The sequence below is a fragment of the Meleagris gallopavo genome, chromosome 21, assembly GCF_000146605.3.
Source record: "Meleagris gallopavo isolate NT-WF06-2002-E0010 breed Aviagen turkey brand Nicholas breeding stock chromosome 21, Turkey_5.1, whole genome shotgun sequence".
Classification (NCBI taxonomy): domain Eukaryota; kingdom Metazoa; phylum Chordata; class Aves; order Galliformes; family Phasianidae; genus Meleagris; species Meleagris gallopavo.
This window is the reverse complement of record NC_015031.2, coordinates 537401-553405: the sequence shown is the minus strand read 5'-3', so window position 1 is coordinate 553405 and position 16005 is coordinate 537401. Positions and strand designations below refer to the sequence as shown.

General features: G+C 38.3%; 1 protein-coding gene across 2 annotated transcripts; it reads left to right on the top strand.

The window, feature by feature from the left end:
- The first annotated feature begins 1384 nt into the window (after nucleotides 1-1384).
- Nucleotides 1385-15525, top strand: INPP5K (inositol polyphosphate-5-phosphatase K). Of its 2 annotated transcripts, XM_019621888.2 has the most exons (13): nucleotides 1385-1712; nucleotides 1862-1969; nucleotides 2250-2358; nucleotides 4977-5093; nucleotides 5364-5536; nucleotides 6376-6487; nucleotides 7009-7118; nucleotides 7683-7709; nucleotides 9360-9552; nucleotides 9788-9925; nucleotides 10433-10516; nucleotides 11744-11848; nucleotides 12849-15525. In XM_019621888.2, exons 1-13 carry the CDS (start codon nucleotides 1438-1440, stop codon nucleotides 12945-12947), a joined length of 1650 nt encoding a protein of 549 aa, XP_019477433.1. In that variant the 5' UTR covers nucleotides 1385-1437; the 3' UTR covers nucleotides 12948-15525. The 2 variants fall into 2 exon arrangements, with proteins under 2 accessions (XP_019477433.1, XP_010720030.2); XM_010721728.3 differs by lacking the exon at nucleotides 7683-7709 and having other exon boundaries at nucleotides 1396-1712.
- Nucleotides 15526-16005: the final 480 nt, after the last annotated feature.

Below are 16005 nucleotides of genomic sequence, written 5' to 3'. Positions count from 1 at the left end.
CAGCTGGTGCTGCTCACACAGCAGATACAGCCCTGGGGATGCTCACGGTTCATTGCCTTGCAGAGGTGCATGCATTCCAAACTATACGTTTTTCCTGCGTGCATAGTCATGATCTACAATGAAACTGAGTTTTCATATAAGGATGTACTTGAAACTTTTGCTGTAATCTTTCTCATGTTCTTTAATGGTTTTAAGCTCAAGGAGGGAAAGTTTAGATTGGATGTCAGGGGAAGTTCTTCACAGAGAGTGGTGAGGTGCTGGAACCAGCGCCCGGAGAGGCTGTGGGTGCCCCATTCCTGGAGGTGTTCAAGGCCAGATTGGATGGAGCCCTAGGCAGCCTGCACTGGTACTAGGTCTGGAGGATGGTGGCCCTGCCTGTGGCAGGGGGTTGGAACTTGATGATACTTGAGGTACCTTCCAACCCAAGCCATTTTATGGTTCTGTGATTCTTATTCCCAGCGTGGATGCTGGACGTTTTGAATTGAATTTCCACCTATGATGACTGTTGGCTTAAGCGTTAATTCAGTTTTGTTTCCTCAGATAACTGTCTGAAGAAATTAATTGACAGAGTTCCCCAGTGGTACATCTCTTTGACAGCAGGATGAGGGTCTGCAGCATTACTGACCTTTTTTTTTTCTGTGAGGAATTTGTTCTAGAATAGCTTTTGGCTGACTGCAGCATATAAAGAGAAACTGTTGTTGAGAGGAATTGTGGCTCATTGGCGCAGTGAGGGATGCGAGGTCTCTTCCACATATGCTGTGTGTCACCTCGAGCAGGAAGTCGAACGGGACATAAAAATACTGCTCTAATAAGGGGTGTCATTTTGGGATTCATTATTTAACCTTCTAGCAGTGTTTGTAGGGTTCTTTGAGGCAGATGGTAAACGTCTTTTTGTGTGTGTGTGTGTGTGTGTGTATATTTTTTTTTAAGGTTCATTTATAACAAAACTGATAGTAAAGTGAATGCCTTTTTAAAAGCTCTGATAATAAAAATTACCATCTTACTGAAAACAGAAGCAGGATACATGTGTTTTGGTGGTAGTTGAGAGGTTTGTTTGCTTTTGGTTGGAAGTGTGTGCTTGATGCTTGGAAGCTGGAGATTATGTTTGTACTAACCTGCGGGTGAAGGCACATGATTGATTCAAAGCAACAGTAAGTTCTTTTAAATCTTGAGCTTATAGAATTAACCACATTAAATCTACTAGGGGGAAACAATTGGGTGTGTGAGGTAGGATGTAGCTGCAGCTTTTGTAACAAGCCTTTGAGTGTGGTGATAGTGCTACAGTGCCGCATCTGCATTTCTCCTCCTGCATTAGAAGAATGCTGAATTTCACACGAGTGAAAACTTGACCTGAAAGATCCTTAGCCTTCTGTTTCCTTTATAGCAAGGATCCTCATGGGCTAGACCTTCAGAGCTTGGTTACTTTCTCTTGATCAAATGGCATCCTTGGGTAGCGAAGATGCATTTCAGGAGTCGGCAGCCCTTTCCCTGCATGATTTAGAAAGCCTGCACACCTTCCGCAGCCGTTCTGCGAGTGTCAGCAGCGCAGGGTCCAGCGGCCGCCTGCAGCTCCGGCAGCGCGTAGCCCAGTTGATGGCTTGTGTAGAGGACATCAGCTCCGATGATGAGGTTCATGAAGAAGTGTGTCGCACTCTAGATGAAGCTTTCCTTATTTGGGGGAAAAAAATGAAGGACAAGTGGCGAGAATTCAGGTTACGTTCCCTCGAGTTGGTTGTCTTGGTGTTTTAAGCTTTGTGTTGGTTTGAATGCTAGTTAATAAATACATTTCTTCTCTATCAGTAGAAATTCTGTTTGCATTTCAGTTTTAGCATTGGTTTTCTGTGATGTTGTTTGTTTGTAGACTACATTTAGTGACCTGGAATGTGGGCACAGCTTCTCCACCACCTGATGTCACCAGTTTACTTCAGCTCGATTCACTGAGCCCTGCTATGGATATGTATGTTATAGGGTAAGTAAATGTTAAAGAACTTCTGTTGTGAGTTTACTGCAAAATTGAGTTTCTGCACTGGAGTCACTGACTTAGAAGAGAGATGCTTTATACCAAGAGAATCTTCTCTCCTTTCTGTTGTTTCATGACAAAATACAGAATAACTCTTTTTAAAACACATCTAATATTGCTTGTTTTCTTTGTTGGCACCAAGAGCACGTTCATTTTGATACGCATGTTATCCAGAATTCAGCGTGTTGTAAAGAAGTCAGTGCAGGAAAAGTAATCTTGATGTATTCAGGTTACAGGAAGTGAACTCAAGAATCACAAATTTTCTGTCTGACTTGGCATTTGATGATCCATGGAGCATTTTCTTCATGTCCGTGCTGTCTCCATTGGGATACATCAAGGTAATTAGTTACGTCTCTTTACTGTTGCAGCAGTGAAAGAAAATGCTTTCCCTGGCTTCATTTATCTATTGTTTTCCCCTCAAATTCATTCTTATCCATAAAAGATAAGTTGATGGTGCATTTTGTAGGTGTCAGTCATATCTGTAGGTGAATGTTGGAAATGTTTCTCTGACAAACTCATATTTTTCTGGTTTATTGATAAAGGCATTTAAAAAAGGTCTCTATTAATAATAATCATGTCTCTAATTTTAGCAGCAAAAATTGGACTTAGTTTTTCATTTCTCATTTGGAACAGTTGGGCAGCTTTGATGTTTTTGCAGGTCAGCTGTTCGAATACACTGGCAACATCCAGTTTAATTGCTGTAGAAGCATGTGATGAGTAGAAAAACATTATCATAATGAGAACACATTCTCAAGGGGCAGAGAAGTGAAGATTACTTACAATCAAATGAGCTGTAAACTTATAATCAACAGCATACTTCTTGTAGCCACAATATCTCTCTCTCTCTCTTATTTGTAGTATTTTTTTGATCTGTGCGATAGTGGGGAAGTGTGTTGTGATGCTTCTAATGTAGTCTGCTTAGTGCCTGCCTTCACTGTAGGTATCCCAAGCAGTGCAGTGATTTTCATTAAGATTGGTAAGGTTTCTTTTTCTTTTTTCCCCATCTTCTTTCCAGGTGAAAATTGATTGCATATATGTAGAAACAGGATTTTAACAAGTATAAAGATTATTCTAAAGGCTTTACTTCAACTGATGATATGATAGGGTAGTTTAAATAGCAAGATTTTGTGGTAAAACATGGGGCATAAGATCAGCTAAAATGCTGGTGTTTCAGTTATGTGAACAGTAAGTGTAGGAGGATATCCTGAATATCTCTAACAAATAGAGATCAAAACCCTTTGAATGGTTTACTGGTTTTCTAAATCAAGCATTATTTTAGGGTGATTTTGCTGAGATTATTATATTATCTGCATGCTAATCAGACTCAGTAGCTATTCAAATCTTTTAACTGTAATTAAACAAAACAAAGGACCCATTGGGAATTACAAGAAGAAAAGAAAGCATAGTTCATTGTAGCGTAAGTCACTGCTGATAACCTTTCAAAAGCTGGCTGCAGGCTGATGTTTGGGCACTGTGTACAGTTGAAAAGAATTCCCAGCGGCATGCGTGGTTGGTTTTGAATTTTAATTTGTTAATGCAGCACTTTGGACACAGTAATGCTGCCACCTAATGGCTTTCAGCAGGACAGGATTAGCCCTAATAATGAGAGGTGAACTAGGTCATGGACACGGCTCCCATGTTACTGGCAGGCCAGTTCAGAACCAAACAGGCGGGTAGGAGAGCTTATGCAGGGATTCATCTGGAAGTGGGCTGATTTAGAGGGGAATGGTTACCTGTTTTGTAGTGGTCTGTTGGTCCTGAGGAGTGTTTGGGGACAAATATAGTAAATAAACATTGAGCTTTGGAAAACAGAAGGAGCTGAGCTTGCGGACAAGATCCCTCCTTTAAAAGGGCTGAAAGATTTCGTGTCTCATGTAGGTAATTATGTAAAGGCAAAGAGTGCTTTTACCCATGTCTGATATTTTTGCTACCTAGTAACTGTGATGCATCATTTCAGTATTGTATGGTTAGTATTTCATTGGGTTCAAGGACAGTGCAAATGGTATCATGTATTCAGAAATCACTGAGCAGCATAGATGAGGAGGCAAAGAATGAAGGAACTCTGTAGTAAATTTTAGATCCAGTTGGTGCGCTTCTGCTGAAGTTCTTTTGTTGATCTTAAGATCAGTTTTTATTGTAATGTAGTCTTTCCCTAAGTTCAGCCAATACAAAATTGAAGTGCAATTAATATATTTCAATGCAGTTTAGTTTCAATTGTATTGTTGTCATTAAAGCAAATACTTTATCTGAGTTCTGACTCTCCTGCCAGGAATATCATAAAGTTTATAAATTTTTAATGGTCAGCTCCATTAGACTGCCTTCACCAAAAAAACACAAAGCAAACAAACAAAAAAGGCAACCATACCTCTAGTTTAAAGCTGAAAGAACATCTCAGCTGCTAGTTGAGCATCTTTGCTTTGGAAGTGTTCAGTGAATTGTTTTCTTCAGGCTATTGCATGCAAGATTTAATTCTTTATAGCTCAGAGTTTTGTGGATGCCTAGAAATTATTGCTATGCCTTCTGGGTATTTTAATGGCATTTAACAACTTTCTTCTCCTGGAGGACTTGCAGGTGTGCACTGTTAAGATCATGGGTGAAAAGAGAAGGATTTGTTTGTGTTACTGAATGGGATGATTAAAGAGGGAGACAGGAGGTGGTGGGGCAGTCGTTAGAAATGTATGGGTGAATAGTGGTTTGAGTTCAAATTTGCAGTATAACACACAGCCTAAGTGATAGATTCATCAGAGGTTGTTTATGACAGTCTAGCGTAAGAATGTGTGCTTCACAGCAGTAAAATGCATCTCCGTGTGCAGCATCACAGCACCATGGCCAGGCTTGGTGCAAGGGCCGCATGACTTCTGCTCTGGTGTGCTTTACCCAGCAACTCCTATGAAGTACATCCAAAGAGTTTCAAATACCTCTCTGGAAATGAATGACCATTTTGTATCTTTCACAGCTCTCCTCCGTCCGCATGCAGGGGTTACTGCTGCTGATCTTTGTGAAACATGCCCATCTTCCTTTCATACGGGATGTTCATACCCACTACACACGCACGGGCCTGTATGGATATTGGGTAAAGAAATATTCACTACTTAATTTCACTGATTACTTATGCTTATGGTGCTTCGTACCTCTGAACGGTTTGGTGGCTTGAACCTGATGTTCAGCACAGACCATAATATTTTGCCAGTTTATTACTGATATACAACAACTTATGTAGAAAGAAATTGTATTCATTTAAATAGAAATAGCAGGATTTGAAATTTGATACGTGGTGTTAACAGCTGTGTTTACAGGTGTTGACTGTAGTTTTGGACAATGTTGTTGATCTTCTGTGTTCCAGGGGAACAAAGGAGGAGTCACCATTCGGATGTCCCTCTATGGACATACAATTTGTTTCATAAACTGCCATTTGCCAGCACACATGGAGAACACAGAGCAGCGACTGGATGACTTTGAAAAAATTCTGGAAATGCAGTTTGAAGAAGAGAATATTCCAAATACATTGGATCACGAGTGAGTCGTTCTGACAGTATTCTGTCTGTGTTGTATTTATCTCTTAAAAGTGCCTGTGTAGGGTTTAGCAGTTTAATTATTAATGAGTCCATTAAAATCAGGTAAACATGCATGAAATATGAGTTTAAAAATCATTAGTTTTCCTCTCCCAGTATGTGTTTGATAATTCTGTTTCATTTTCTTGGTAGTGCCCATGGGCTGGTATCATAACACCATCATGTAAGAAAGTACAGATGTTAAATTTAAGTTCTGTTGCTGTGATATCGAATGGAACCACAGCCCCTGGATAAAACAATAGCACTGGGGATTTCCTAAGAGATCTTTGTTTATTTGAATAGGCACCTTTCCTATTGTCTAAAGCATTGCTGTTGGTACACTGCAGTGCTACATAATAACTGCTTTCATTCCTAATAGCTGCAGAACACCTGCTTTGTACCCCTGCTTCCCCAAGGTGCTCCAGATTAACATTGCCAAGGAGTGAATAGGTCACAAATTTTGTTACTTATTTTACTGACTGCGAAAATTGAATTCTAAATCTGTTTCTATTAGATATGTAAGTCATTAGGGTGCTTGGGATAAGTTAATACGTGGGCAGTAATGAGCAAGCAACAGGAATGCAAAGAGCTTAATTGACTGTTTCAGTTCCTTTGAATTTCTTGTTTAGCAGGCTGTACCTCTGTAAGCTTATCTATAACTTAATGTTTGTGTTTGTGCTGTTCAGATTAAGTAATCTAAGTGATTAGGGCACCTAATTAGCATCATGGTTTATGTTCTATTGAATTCTTCCCCTATGAGTTAATGAATTCCTACGGATCTGCTGTGGTTGTTTGCTTCTTTAGTGTTCTCTTCTGGTTTGGAGATCTCAACTTCCGAATAGCAGATTATGGCATTCATTTTGTCCGAGAATCGATAAACAACAAGCGATACAATCTGCTGTGGGAGAAGGACCAGGTAAGCTGTCTTAATTGTTGTGTTTTTATTATTATGGTTAAATGGATACAAATACGAGGCAGTAATTAACAATAGCTCTCGAATTGCTAATTTCTGTTTAAAAAGAGAAATTCTGAGTAGTCCTGAGGTGGAACAGTTCTACCACCTGTTCATTCTCAGTCATAAGCCTCAATTAACTGCAAACTTTTTATGCTTTTAATTTCCTACTCCTAATTTCCTGTTTGGCTGAGGTTTTTTTCTTATCTTCATGGCCTGTAAATTGTTCTTCACATTAATTTCTCCTTTCTTCTGCTCCCAAGGATTATCTTTAAGAGACTCTTATTCTGGAATGAATTAGAAACTTTTAAACAGATCGTGTCAAGAGTTCTGGCAGTAACAAATTGACACTTCTGAATTTACTTTTCCAAGTGTGATGTATTGACTGAGATGTTCAGTTCTTGGAAAATGCTTTCTCGGGTCCTTTTCAAATAACCTTTTGGGCTCTGATTTTTAATCATAACTTTTAAACTTTATTTCTGCAGTTAAATATGGCAAAAAAGAAGGAAGCATTTCTTCAGGAATTCATAGAGGGTCCTCTGCAGTTTAAACCCACCTACAAGTTTGACCTTCATTCGGATGTGTATGATACAAGGTAAAGGCACACAAAGATGTGTTCAGACATGGAGTATTAGAATGAATAAAGTGCTTTAGTCGCAATAACCATGCTGAGCAAGCCTGAATTTCCTGAGTATGCTGATTACCTGAAGCTATTGAGCTGTTCTGCTTGGCTCAAAATGTGAGCAAATGTGAAATGTTTCTGAAGAAGCCCAAATCTGCTGATCACATAAGGGAAGCAGGAGTGAATCCTTTTTAGAAAGACTAGATTAACAGGGCAAACTACTACTCAGTTATGCAGTTTTTGTTTTCTTGAATGTTAAAAGCACCCTTTGGTTATCAAAAAATAAGCAAAAGGGGAAGAATAATAGCCTGCACTTTTTCTTTTCCTTCTCTGCTTAAGCATTTCACTTGTTACTGTTGTCATTTGAATATAAATGTAAATATGTCTTTATAAATAATTTCAAGTTGTGAAATGGATTATTTTAAGTTTCCATAGTACTAATATTTGTTGTTAAATATTAGCCTTGTGTTTCAACAGAAGGATAAGTTCCTGTCCAAACAGAGGCTTTTTTGTACTGACATATTTCTTTATTTCCAGAGAGCAGAAGTCCCTGTTTTGGTTTAAGTAAGAAGATAACCTTCTGGATTTCATAGATTTGTAAATATTTCAGAATCAAAACAATGCTCCTTCTGAGCTTTTGATTTGATTTTTATGAAATATTTGAAAATCAGATGACAGCTGATTTTCTGCAGGGATTTTCTGAGCCTGTCTGAAAGCTGTAGCGTTGTCTGCTCTGCTGCTGCCTGTGACCTTGGGAATTCACTCATTTGGACCCAAAGACATTTTGTGAAGAGATATAATGGAACCAGAAATAAATTCAGACAATAAAAAATATCCATAGAAATCCAAACCTCGAAATTCTAAGAATGATTCACAGCCAGATAGCCTGTGTTAGTTTATTTGAGGAAGAAGAAGAATGCTTATGCATGCTGTTAGAGCTGGTCAGTAAACCTCAAGGCACTTGTCTCTTTTAAGCACCATTGAGAAGTCTGCTCTATAAGAAGCACACGAAAGCACACGATATTTTGTTATCTTCCATACTTTCTCAGTGTAGATGTTGAGTTTTTCTTTCCCTCCTAAAGTGCCATTTTTCTCTAACACAGTGAGTGTGTTTACTTGAGCTGTTCTTCTGGTATTTTCTTGCACAGCAGAGCAGACATATGGCATCTCATCAAGATTTCTGTCGGTTTACTGAATTACTGAAATGACTGGGTACAGCCCCTCAGTCATTTAAGATCTTACCACCTTTTTAAAGGTGAATCTGACTTCTTATATGAGAAGGGCTTTAAAAAAAAAAAGTGTTGCATATTGAACCAAATGTTATTTTCACTTGATGATGATTCTGATATTTGAAGATATTAAACTGACAGTTGTCCTTACACATCCTGCTCATTAACTCTTATAATTCAATCCAGCCCATTCTAATTCCTCTTCCATAGGGTATGATCTTTTCTCCATTTCAATTTGAAGTGATACATCCATACAGAGAGTTGCTGTTAATCTTCCACTACAGAGAGAACCACGAAAGGCTCATGTCTTCTGTTGTTATTGATATGGTATAAAAGGAAACTCTGAATTATGATTACAGTTTGATGTATATTACAGTTACAGACACAATTTTATTAGTTATGGGATTTTTCCAGCCTCTTGTAATGGGACAGCAGTAGCTTGGAAACTTGAAATACTATCTGGTACAGGTGTACCATACTGCAGTGTCATGTATGATTAATGTCAGGTACCTAAAACTTGTCCAGTTCTAGTTTTTAAGTTGTTCTCAAAAATTCTGAGTAATTTCAAATATAATTCAGACTTCTCCTACGTCTTTAAAGTTATGCCCTTTTCTTCAGAATGACTGTATAGCTGAACCTTATGGCAGTCATTGTATCATCTCAGTGTTCTTGCATGTTCTCAGGGAGTCTCTTAGGAGAAAGTATCATTTCCTGTATGAAGCTGACTAACCCATTGGAATGCACTTCTCCCCTTCATTTTACTCCTCTCATAATCCTGTGAAACTTACCTCCTGTACGTGGAGTTGCATTCAAATTAAAGAATTGTTAGTTGTAAAGCATGTTGGACAGAGCTGTAAAATGAAGCCTGGATATGATTGCCTTCTTATATTAATACTCATCTGACAGTCTTTCCAACTATGAGTAGATTTAGCTTTTGGCAGCTGCTTTTTCTTCTCATTTCACTTTTGTACTCTCATTTCTGCAGTGAGAAGAAAAGGAAGCCAGCATGGACTGATAGAATTCTTTGGAGAGTGAAAAGTCTCTGCCAGCGTGCATTAAAAGAAGATGATTTCTCTGAAGAAGAGCAGACCATTTCTGTTACATTAAATAACTATATCAGTCACATGAGCTATGGCATCAGCGATCACAAACCTGTTACAGGAACTTTTGAGCTTGAGGTGCTGTCCCTTTTTTTTTTTTTTTTAATAAAGTTTTAAATCTTAACTTGCAAAGTGTAGGAAAACGGCTTCTGTAAGTCCTGGTCTCTGCAATTAAAGTGAAGGCAGCAAATTGCTATCAGGCTATTCCTATTCGGTTAAGAGTATCGCAGCAAATGTTGCAGAGAATAACTTGAATGGAATGACTGAAAGGCAGACAGACTTGGCTGACTGTAAATTTGGTTTTCTTGTCTAGTTGAAGCCTCTTTTATCAGATCCTTTGGTCACACTGAGTCCTGAGGGTGAGTGGAGTGCAGAACACGATGTTCTCATCAGCTATTCTGCAGTGCCTGGATTCCCAAGCAGTGCTTGGGACTGGATTGGACTCTTCAAGGTAATGTTACAGCATCGTGACTTTTTAATGAAGATGGTGAATATGGAGAAAGAAGTTGATAATCTTTTGGCCCAGGACATTGTGGGAAACTCTCAAAATAGTCATGTGTCCTTATTGCTGATAGTTCTGTGAGCGAGAGTTTGGTTGCCTATCAAGATGAATGTGGACTTTTTCCCACTCTTTAAATTATCTGCTAAGATAACGTAGGTTTTGATTAAGTAATGGTTGACAAAAACTGTAAAAGAGAATTGCCCTCTCCTGATGCCTGAAGTTTAAAAGATTTCTACAGGAGAGAAGGAAGTGTCAGTGGAAGTGTGAGAACAGACAGTTCACATCTTTTCATAAAGTAAAGATCTCTGCATACCCCAAAAATGTTTTGCTCTTAAAAGCAAAGCGTTTTAGCTGCTTCAATGAAGCAATAAATCTGTATCTTGCATCTTGGAGTTTTCCATGCAGTCTGTTTTCTGTTTCCTTCAGAAGGTTGATGGTTTGTGTCTTCCTTCACAGGTGACTTTCAGGCATGCGAATGACTACGTTACTTATGCTTGGGTAGAAGATGATGAAATTTCTTCTAATGAAGACAGTAAACAAGTAATTACATCTCTTTCTAATGTAGTTCCTTTCAGAGAAATGTTCAAGGGTCTTTTTGTTCCATATCCCCTTCTTCAGGATTTTCTCCTCTTCCTTTCCAGTCAAACATATGAAGTTACTGTTTAAAATATCTCTTATTTCTTCATAATTTTTAGGTAGTCCAGCATCTGTTCTCAGATCTACTCTTAGTGTTTACAGTAACTGATGAAAATAATTATCTCTGTGGTAGCTTTTAATTATATTGCATCCTACTGTCATGTTATATTTTGATCTATTTCTCCCACTGAAACAAGTAACTGACCTTTTTTTCATTTGATTTTTCAAAGTTTCTTGAAGACCTTAAATGCTTACCATATGATTATTTTATTTTATTACCATGTTAAGTACCTAATTCAGCAGACACAATTAGTTCCAGGTATCGAACAGAGCTACAGATCAGTGTTTCTTAGACTTCTCTTCAGTTTGGCTTCTGAGTGCTTTGGCCCCTGTTTAAGAACTTCTGTCTATTATGTAGCTTTCTAGTTATGATTCCATAAAGTGACTTAAAAAATAAGTAGTAAACAAACACCCAAATGTATTTGGAGTACAAATGACCTGTTTCCACTGGTATTTTTCCATACAAATAGGAATTTAATTTTTGAGGCACGATCAGCCTCCAGTAATGGAAAGCAGTTATTTCTCACTAGAGGTTGCATAAGTTAAGAATCAAGTTTTTAAGAAGAGCCCAAATTGCCTTGTATTTAAATCTGTGTTCTGACTCTCAAAATTTCTCTCATATCTTGCTTTTACATTACTAAGCTTAAAAATCTGAGCACTGTAAACATTATTTTAGCAGAATACTGTGGGCTGCAGTTCAGGAACCACGTGTCTTTAGGGTACTACAAGCTGAGGTGGTGGCATTGCTCTTGTTCGTGTAACTCCTTATTGCCACAGGGAGGCAGGTCATCTCCTTCAGTGCTGCTTGTATGGCTTTGCCCCTTCTCTTACAACAACTCTTGACTTTTTCCTTTCTTGCAGAGCCAAGGCAGCTTGCTAACATGGTGAAGGATATGTCCTTCCTAAGTTTTCAAATGGTTTCAGAGTTATTTGTCCTTTTTAGCTTACGTTCAAAAATTTGCTTATAAATACTAAAATTTTATAGTGTCCTGAAAGGCAGAGACTGCTTTTTTGAAAGTTGCTTTCTCCGTGGCAATTTCACGTTGCCTCTATTCTTATTCTTCTTGACAGGTTTACATGAGTGCTGCAGAAATACCTGATATGGGAGGAGAATTTTTGCTTTGTTATTACAGCAATAATTTGCAGTCGATAGTTGGCATCAGCCAGCCTTTTCAGGTAACATATTTGGAAGATTTGATTGGAATTTTTATTTCTTTTGCTTTCTGTGCATCCGGACATAGGTGTGTACAGCTGTTTAACTTAGAGGAATGGCAGCAGTAGTAATTGCAAAAAGCTATAATGGAAATGTAATAAGACAGCTTTCTCAGCTTTCAGTTTTTGGAACTTGAGGTTCTGTCAGTTAAATGTAAAAATGAGAACTCATCTCAGTGCTACCAAGTTTCTGACAGACCGTAAGTGAACTCCTTGTGCTGCTTTCTGTGGCAGACTTGTACAGATGTGCTTCCTGTGCCACTTAAACCTGGGGAGGGCAGGACAGTTGGAAGTCAGGTTATTTATTTAACAGGACTTGTTTTATTTTTGAAAGGACGATTTGACCTTAATAGAATAAATGAAGTGGTCAATCACTGTTTCTTCTAAGCTCGAATTTTGCTTCTACTCTTTGCCAAAATTGTTTTGTTTGTGCACAATTGCCCATGCTGCTGTGGTTATGCTAATGTGTCATGCAGTGGTTGAAATGGTCCTGCATTGTTGCTGGATGAAGCAGATTGAGAAGGCTTTGACACTATTACCCAAGGGGATATACTAATGAAAGTTGCTGGGCTGGCTGGTAAATCTCAGGGTTTCTGTTTATATTTTACTCTATATACTGGTAAGAAACTTCAGGGAGTCTGGTGTTTCAACTGTCTCTGAGCTTAAGAACTCCCACAGACTCTACAGCGTGGTTGTGGACATATATGGATAAACACACCATATTAGAAACCAAATCATTTAGGTTACCTTTCTTTTTTCATGATGCTTAATGTTTTTATATGTTAAACAGGTTTCTTTACTCCATTTTTTAAGTTTTATAATTTCTGCGTATGTGCATCACTTCTGCTTATCTTAGTTTCTAGCAGGTATGTAGGACGTATTACATGACGACATATTGATGTTCAGAAACACTGGTGTTCTGTGCTGTGTTAACCTGTTGTTTTAACTCTTGTTTTTCTTCTAGATTCGGCCAAACAGAACATTGATAGGAAAGGGTCCGGCCCAGGAAGAGAATGCTTGGCTGCAAAAACCTGACAATCTAGAATCTCACAATGAGTTCTGAAGTCAGAAGGGACGTTTAATGGTCCTGATTCAGGAGTCAAATGATTCTTAATGTCTTGATGATTATAAGCTTTTACTCTTAGAAGATGGAGTAATACAGTGCAAGTGAGACAGGTAGGGCTGTTTGGAAACTGAATAAGCTCATAGATGAAAATTAGTTGTGGATGCAGATATTTTTACTGTTACAGTGAAAGTAACTTTTGCAGTGAATAGGAACTGTACAAATAGCACCTAGTGAATGCTCTGTGATTTAAGATGTTTTTAATCCAATGCTTATCCTAAGCAAGCTGCATTCTGTAATAGGTTTTTAGGCCTATTTTTATTTTTGTAGAGGATATTTTATTTACAATATAATATATTTCCTAAGCTATAACTGCTTAATCACTGATTTCCAATTTTTGAGTTGAAGTTATTTAAAAGTTATTTATTAGATATGGCTAGCTAGTTTATTTTAAATTTTTATTTGACTTTTAAATGTAAAGTAATTACATTTTGGGAAACACATGTGGTAACAAGTCATACAGCAACTCAATATTTGGAGGACGTACGTTTTCCTTCTGTAGTAGATCCATCTTCTTTATGCCTTACTGATACTGGGATTTTTCATTTTAAATTTTTCCAGATTGAGATATATTTATCAAAACACACCTTTTGTGTGGGTTTGCTTGTGAGGGGGCAGTTCTTTTACAAAATAATTCAACAATTTGCCTGTTCCTTTCCTCCCTCTGATTTAAAAAGGTAATGTAAAAATACTTCTGTAGTTGTCCCTGCCTCAGGGTTAGCAGGCTCCCAAAATTTCTGAAAGAAATTGCTTCAGTTGAGAAATGCTTTAGCAAAGATGAGCATATCATAGTTCATGAAGCATTTGTTGGCAGAGCTGCTGAACATCACACTAACCCTGACTCTTCTCTGCTGTCACATTTAGAAAGCTAAAGTCATATTTTGGTTCTTCCCTGATACTACTGTGACACACTTCTGCTGCACACGCTGCAGAGCTTACACGAATGGGAAATTTCAGTGGAGTAAGTTCTTCCTTATGGCATAATCTGTGCTGACAAAAAATTGTTAAACACCAAATGATAGCAGTCAGACTGCAAAATTGATTTTTATTGGTGCTTAGATGTGAATGTATCCTGTGCAGTTAAGGATGGAAATAGAATGAAAAAGACCAAGTACTGTTAAGAACCTGAAAAGCAGTTTGTGTTTGTTGATGAGGAAATAGGGATCTTTGGGAAGGATAGAAGGCACACCAACATTCCACAGAATCTCAGAGCACTTGTTAGTTAGTCTCTCATTTTCTGGGTACACAGCTTTGAGCTGCTGTGCATGGTAAGTACAGGTAGCAGCTAATCACTGTCTTGTTAGTTATGGGTGGAAAAGGAAATTCAGTTCAAATGAAACAGTGAAGCAAAGGATGCTGGTGTGTGTATTTTGGAGTACTGCTTCAGAACTGAATGGATACTATTTTATGCTCTTTCTTAAAAAGTGTTAGTTCTTTTTGTTAGGACTTTTTGAGAGAGAAAATGAATACTTTGATGTGAGAATTCTTTTGCAGTTGCTTCTGTTATTCACTGTCTGAAATCTTCTGCTATCCCAGAGTCTGAGTGCTTTGGAAGCTGTAAGATGAGTAAACGAGCTAGATTGCTGTAGTTTGGGGATTAAGAGCACCTAGCCTCTGTAAATTTTAGTTGCATCTCTGTGTAATGCTTGGTATTGGAAACTATTTCCAGTAAATGATCAGGGCAGGTTCAGAAGATACAGTGTTGATTGCATGGATTAAAACTGCCTTGAGGTTTACAGTTTGTACATTCCTGTTACACTTCGGAACAATGTTAGAAACCATTTTCACATTTGTAGCAGATCTAAAATAATTTGTTTTGCACTAAATTTTGCAAATATGTGACTTTTCATGGCAATTACAGCATCAGACAAATCCCTACTGAAGTGCAAGTAAGACGCAGGTTTGGGTTGATACTCCGCTTCTGATTTTTTTGCTTGTGTAACCGTAATATTGAGACTCTATGCAAGGAGAACCCCGTGGAGAGCTCAAAGAACTGTGGTCTTTGAATTCCAGACCACAGCTGGTGATTTATTGCGGACCAAGATCCAGTTTCTTCTAATCAGGGTGCATCTGCCATTCATGAGCAGCACAGAGGCGGAGCCGTGCAGCCGCTTCACATGGGCGAGAAACTCAAGCTCCTTAGTGTTGTATGAGAGCTGGTAACTCTCAGCCACTGGAGAGAGAAGCTGCATTTTGTAAACTAATCCTTTGCACTGCAGGACTTGGCTGAAAATGCCCTCAGCTGCTGTGATTGAATCTTCTTGTGTGTCGGTAGGATGCTGCACAGAGCCGCTCACTTCTTTCTTAAGTATTGTGCACACAGTAGCAGTTTTGTTTACTACTGTTACCTATGGTAGCTTTTCTGATTATTCCGTGACCTGTAATGATGCAATTTCTAGTAAAATTTATCTTTTTTTAAAGCACCTTTGATTGGATGTTATGACCACTGGAAATGTTTTTATACTCATGTGTTTTCTTTTCGTGTACGACTAAAATAAATCCTGGCAGTGAAATGTTCTACATGGCCTCAATTAATTTGAGAACAGAGTCGTTGGTTTGGGTGGGGAGAATGAATTCTATGCGTGCTAGTCTTTCTGCAAGATATTTTGGTGATGTTTAATATTCATGCACAGTAGTACTTCTGTAATACATCCCGTAGGGCTTTGGACTGAAAAAGAAGGCCAAAGACAAATACTGTCCTTGTTTGTGTGATTGCAACTCGTGATTACAGCTATGGATTTATGCTTGCAGATAGAGGGGCAAATTGGAAACAGTTTTGGCCTTCTAATGGGAGGCAGCGAAATATGGAGTTGTTGAAAGTAAGTTGCATGTTTGTTTCCACAGTTTCTCCTAGTATATGGTCTCATGGAAGAGGCCAGTGGGGAGGAGTGGAATGAAAGATAGTTGAGAATGACACAGTGAAAGACAAAAATTCAAGTGCTGTTTTGCTGGGGGGAAACAAAGAGAAGAAGGAATTGATTACAGTTGCTTCTCACGA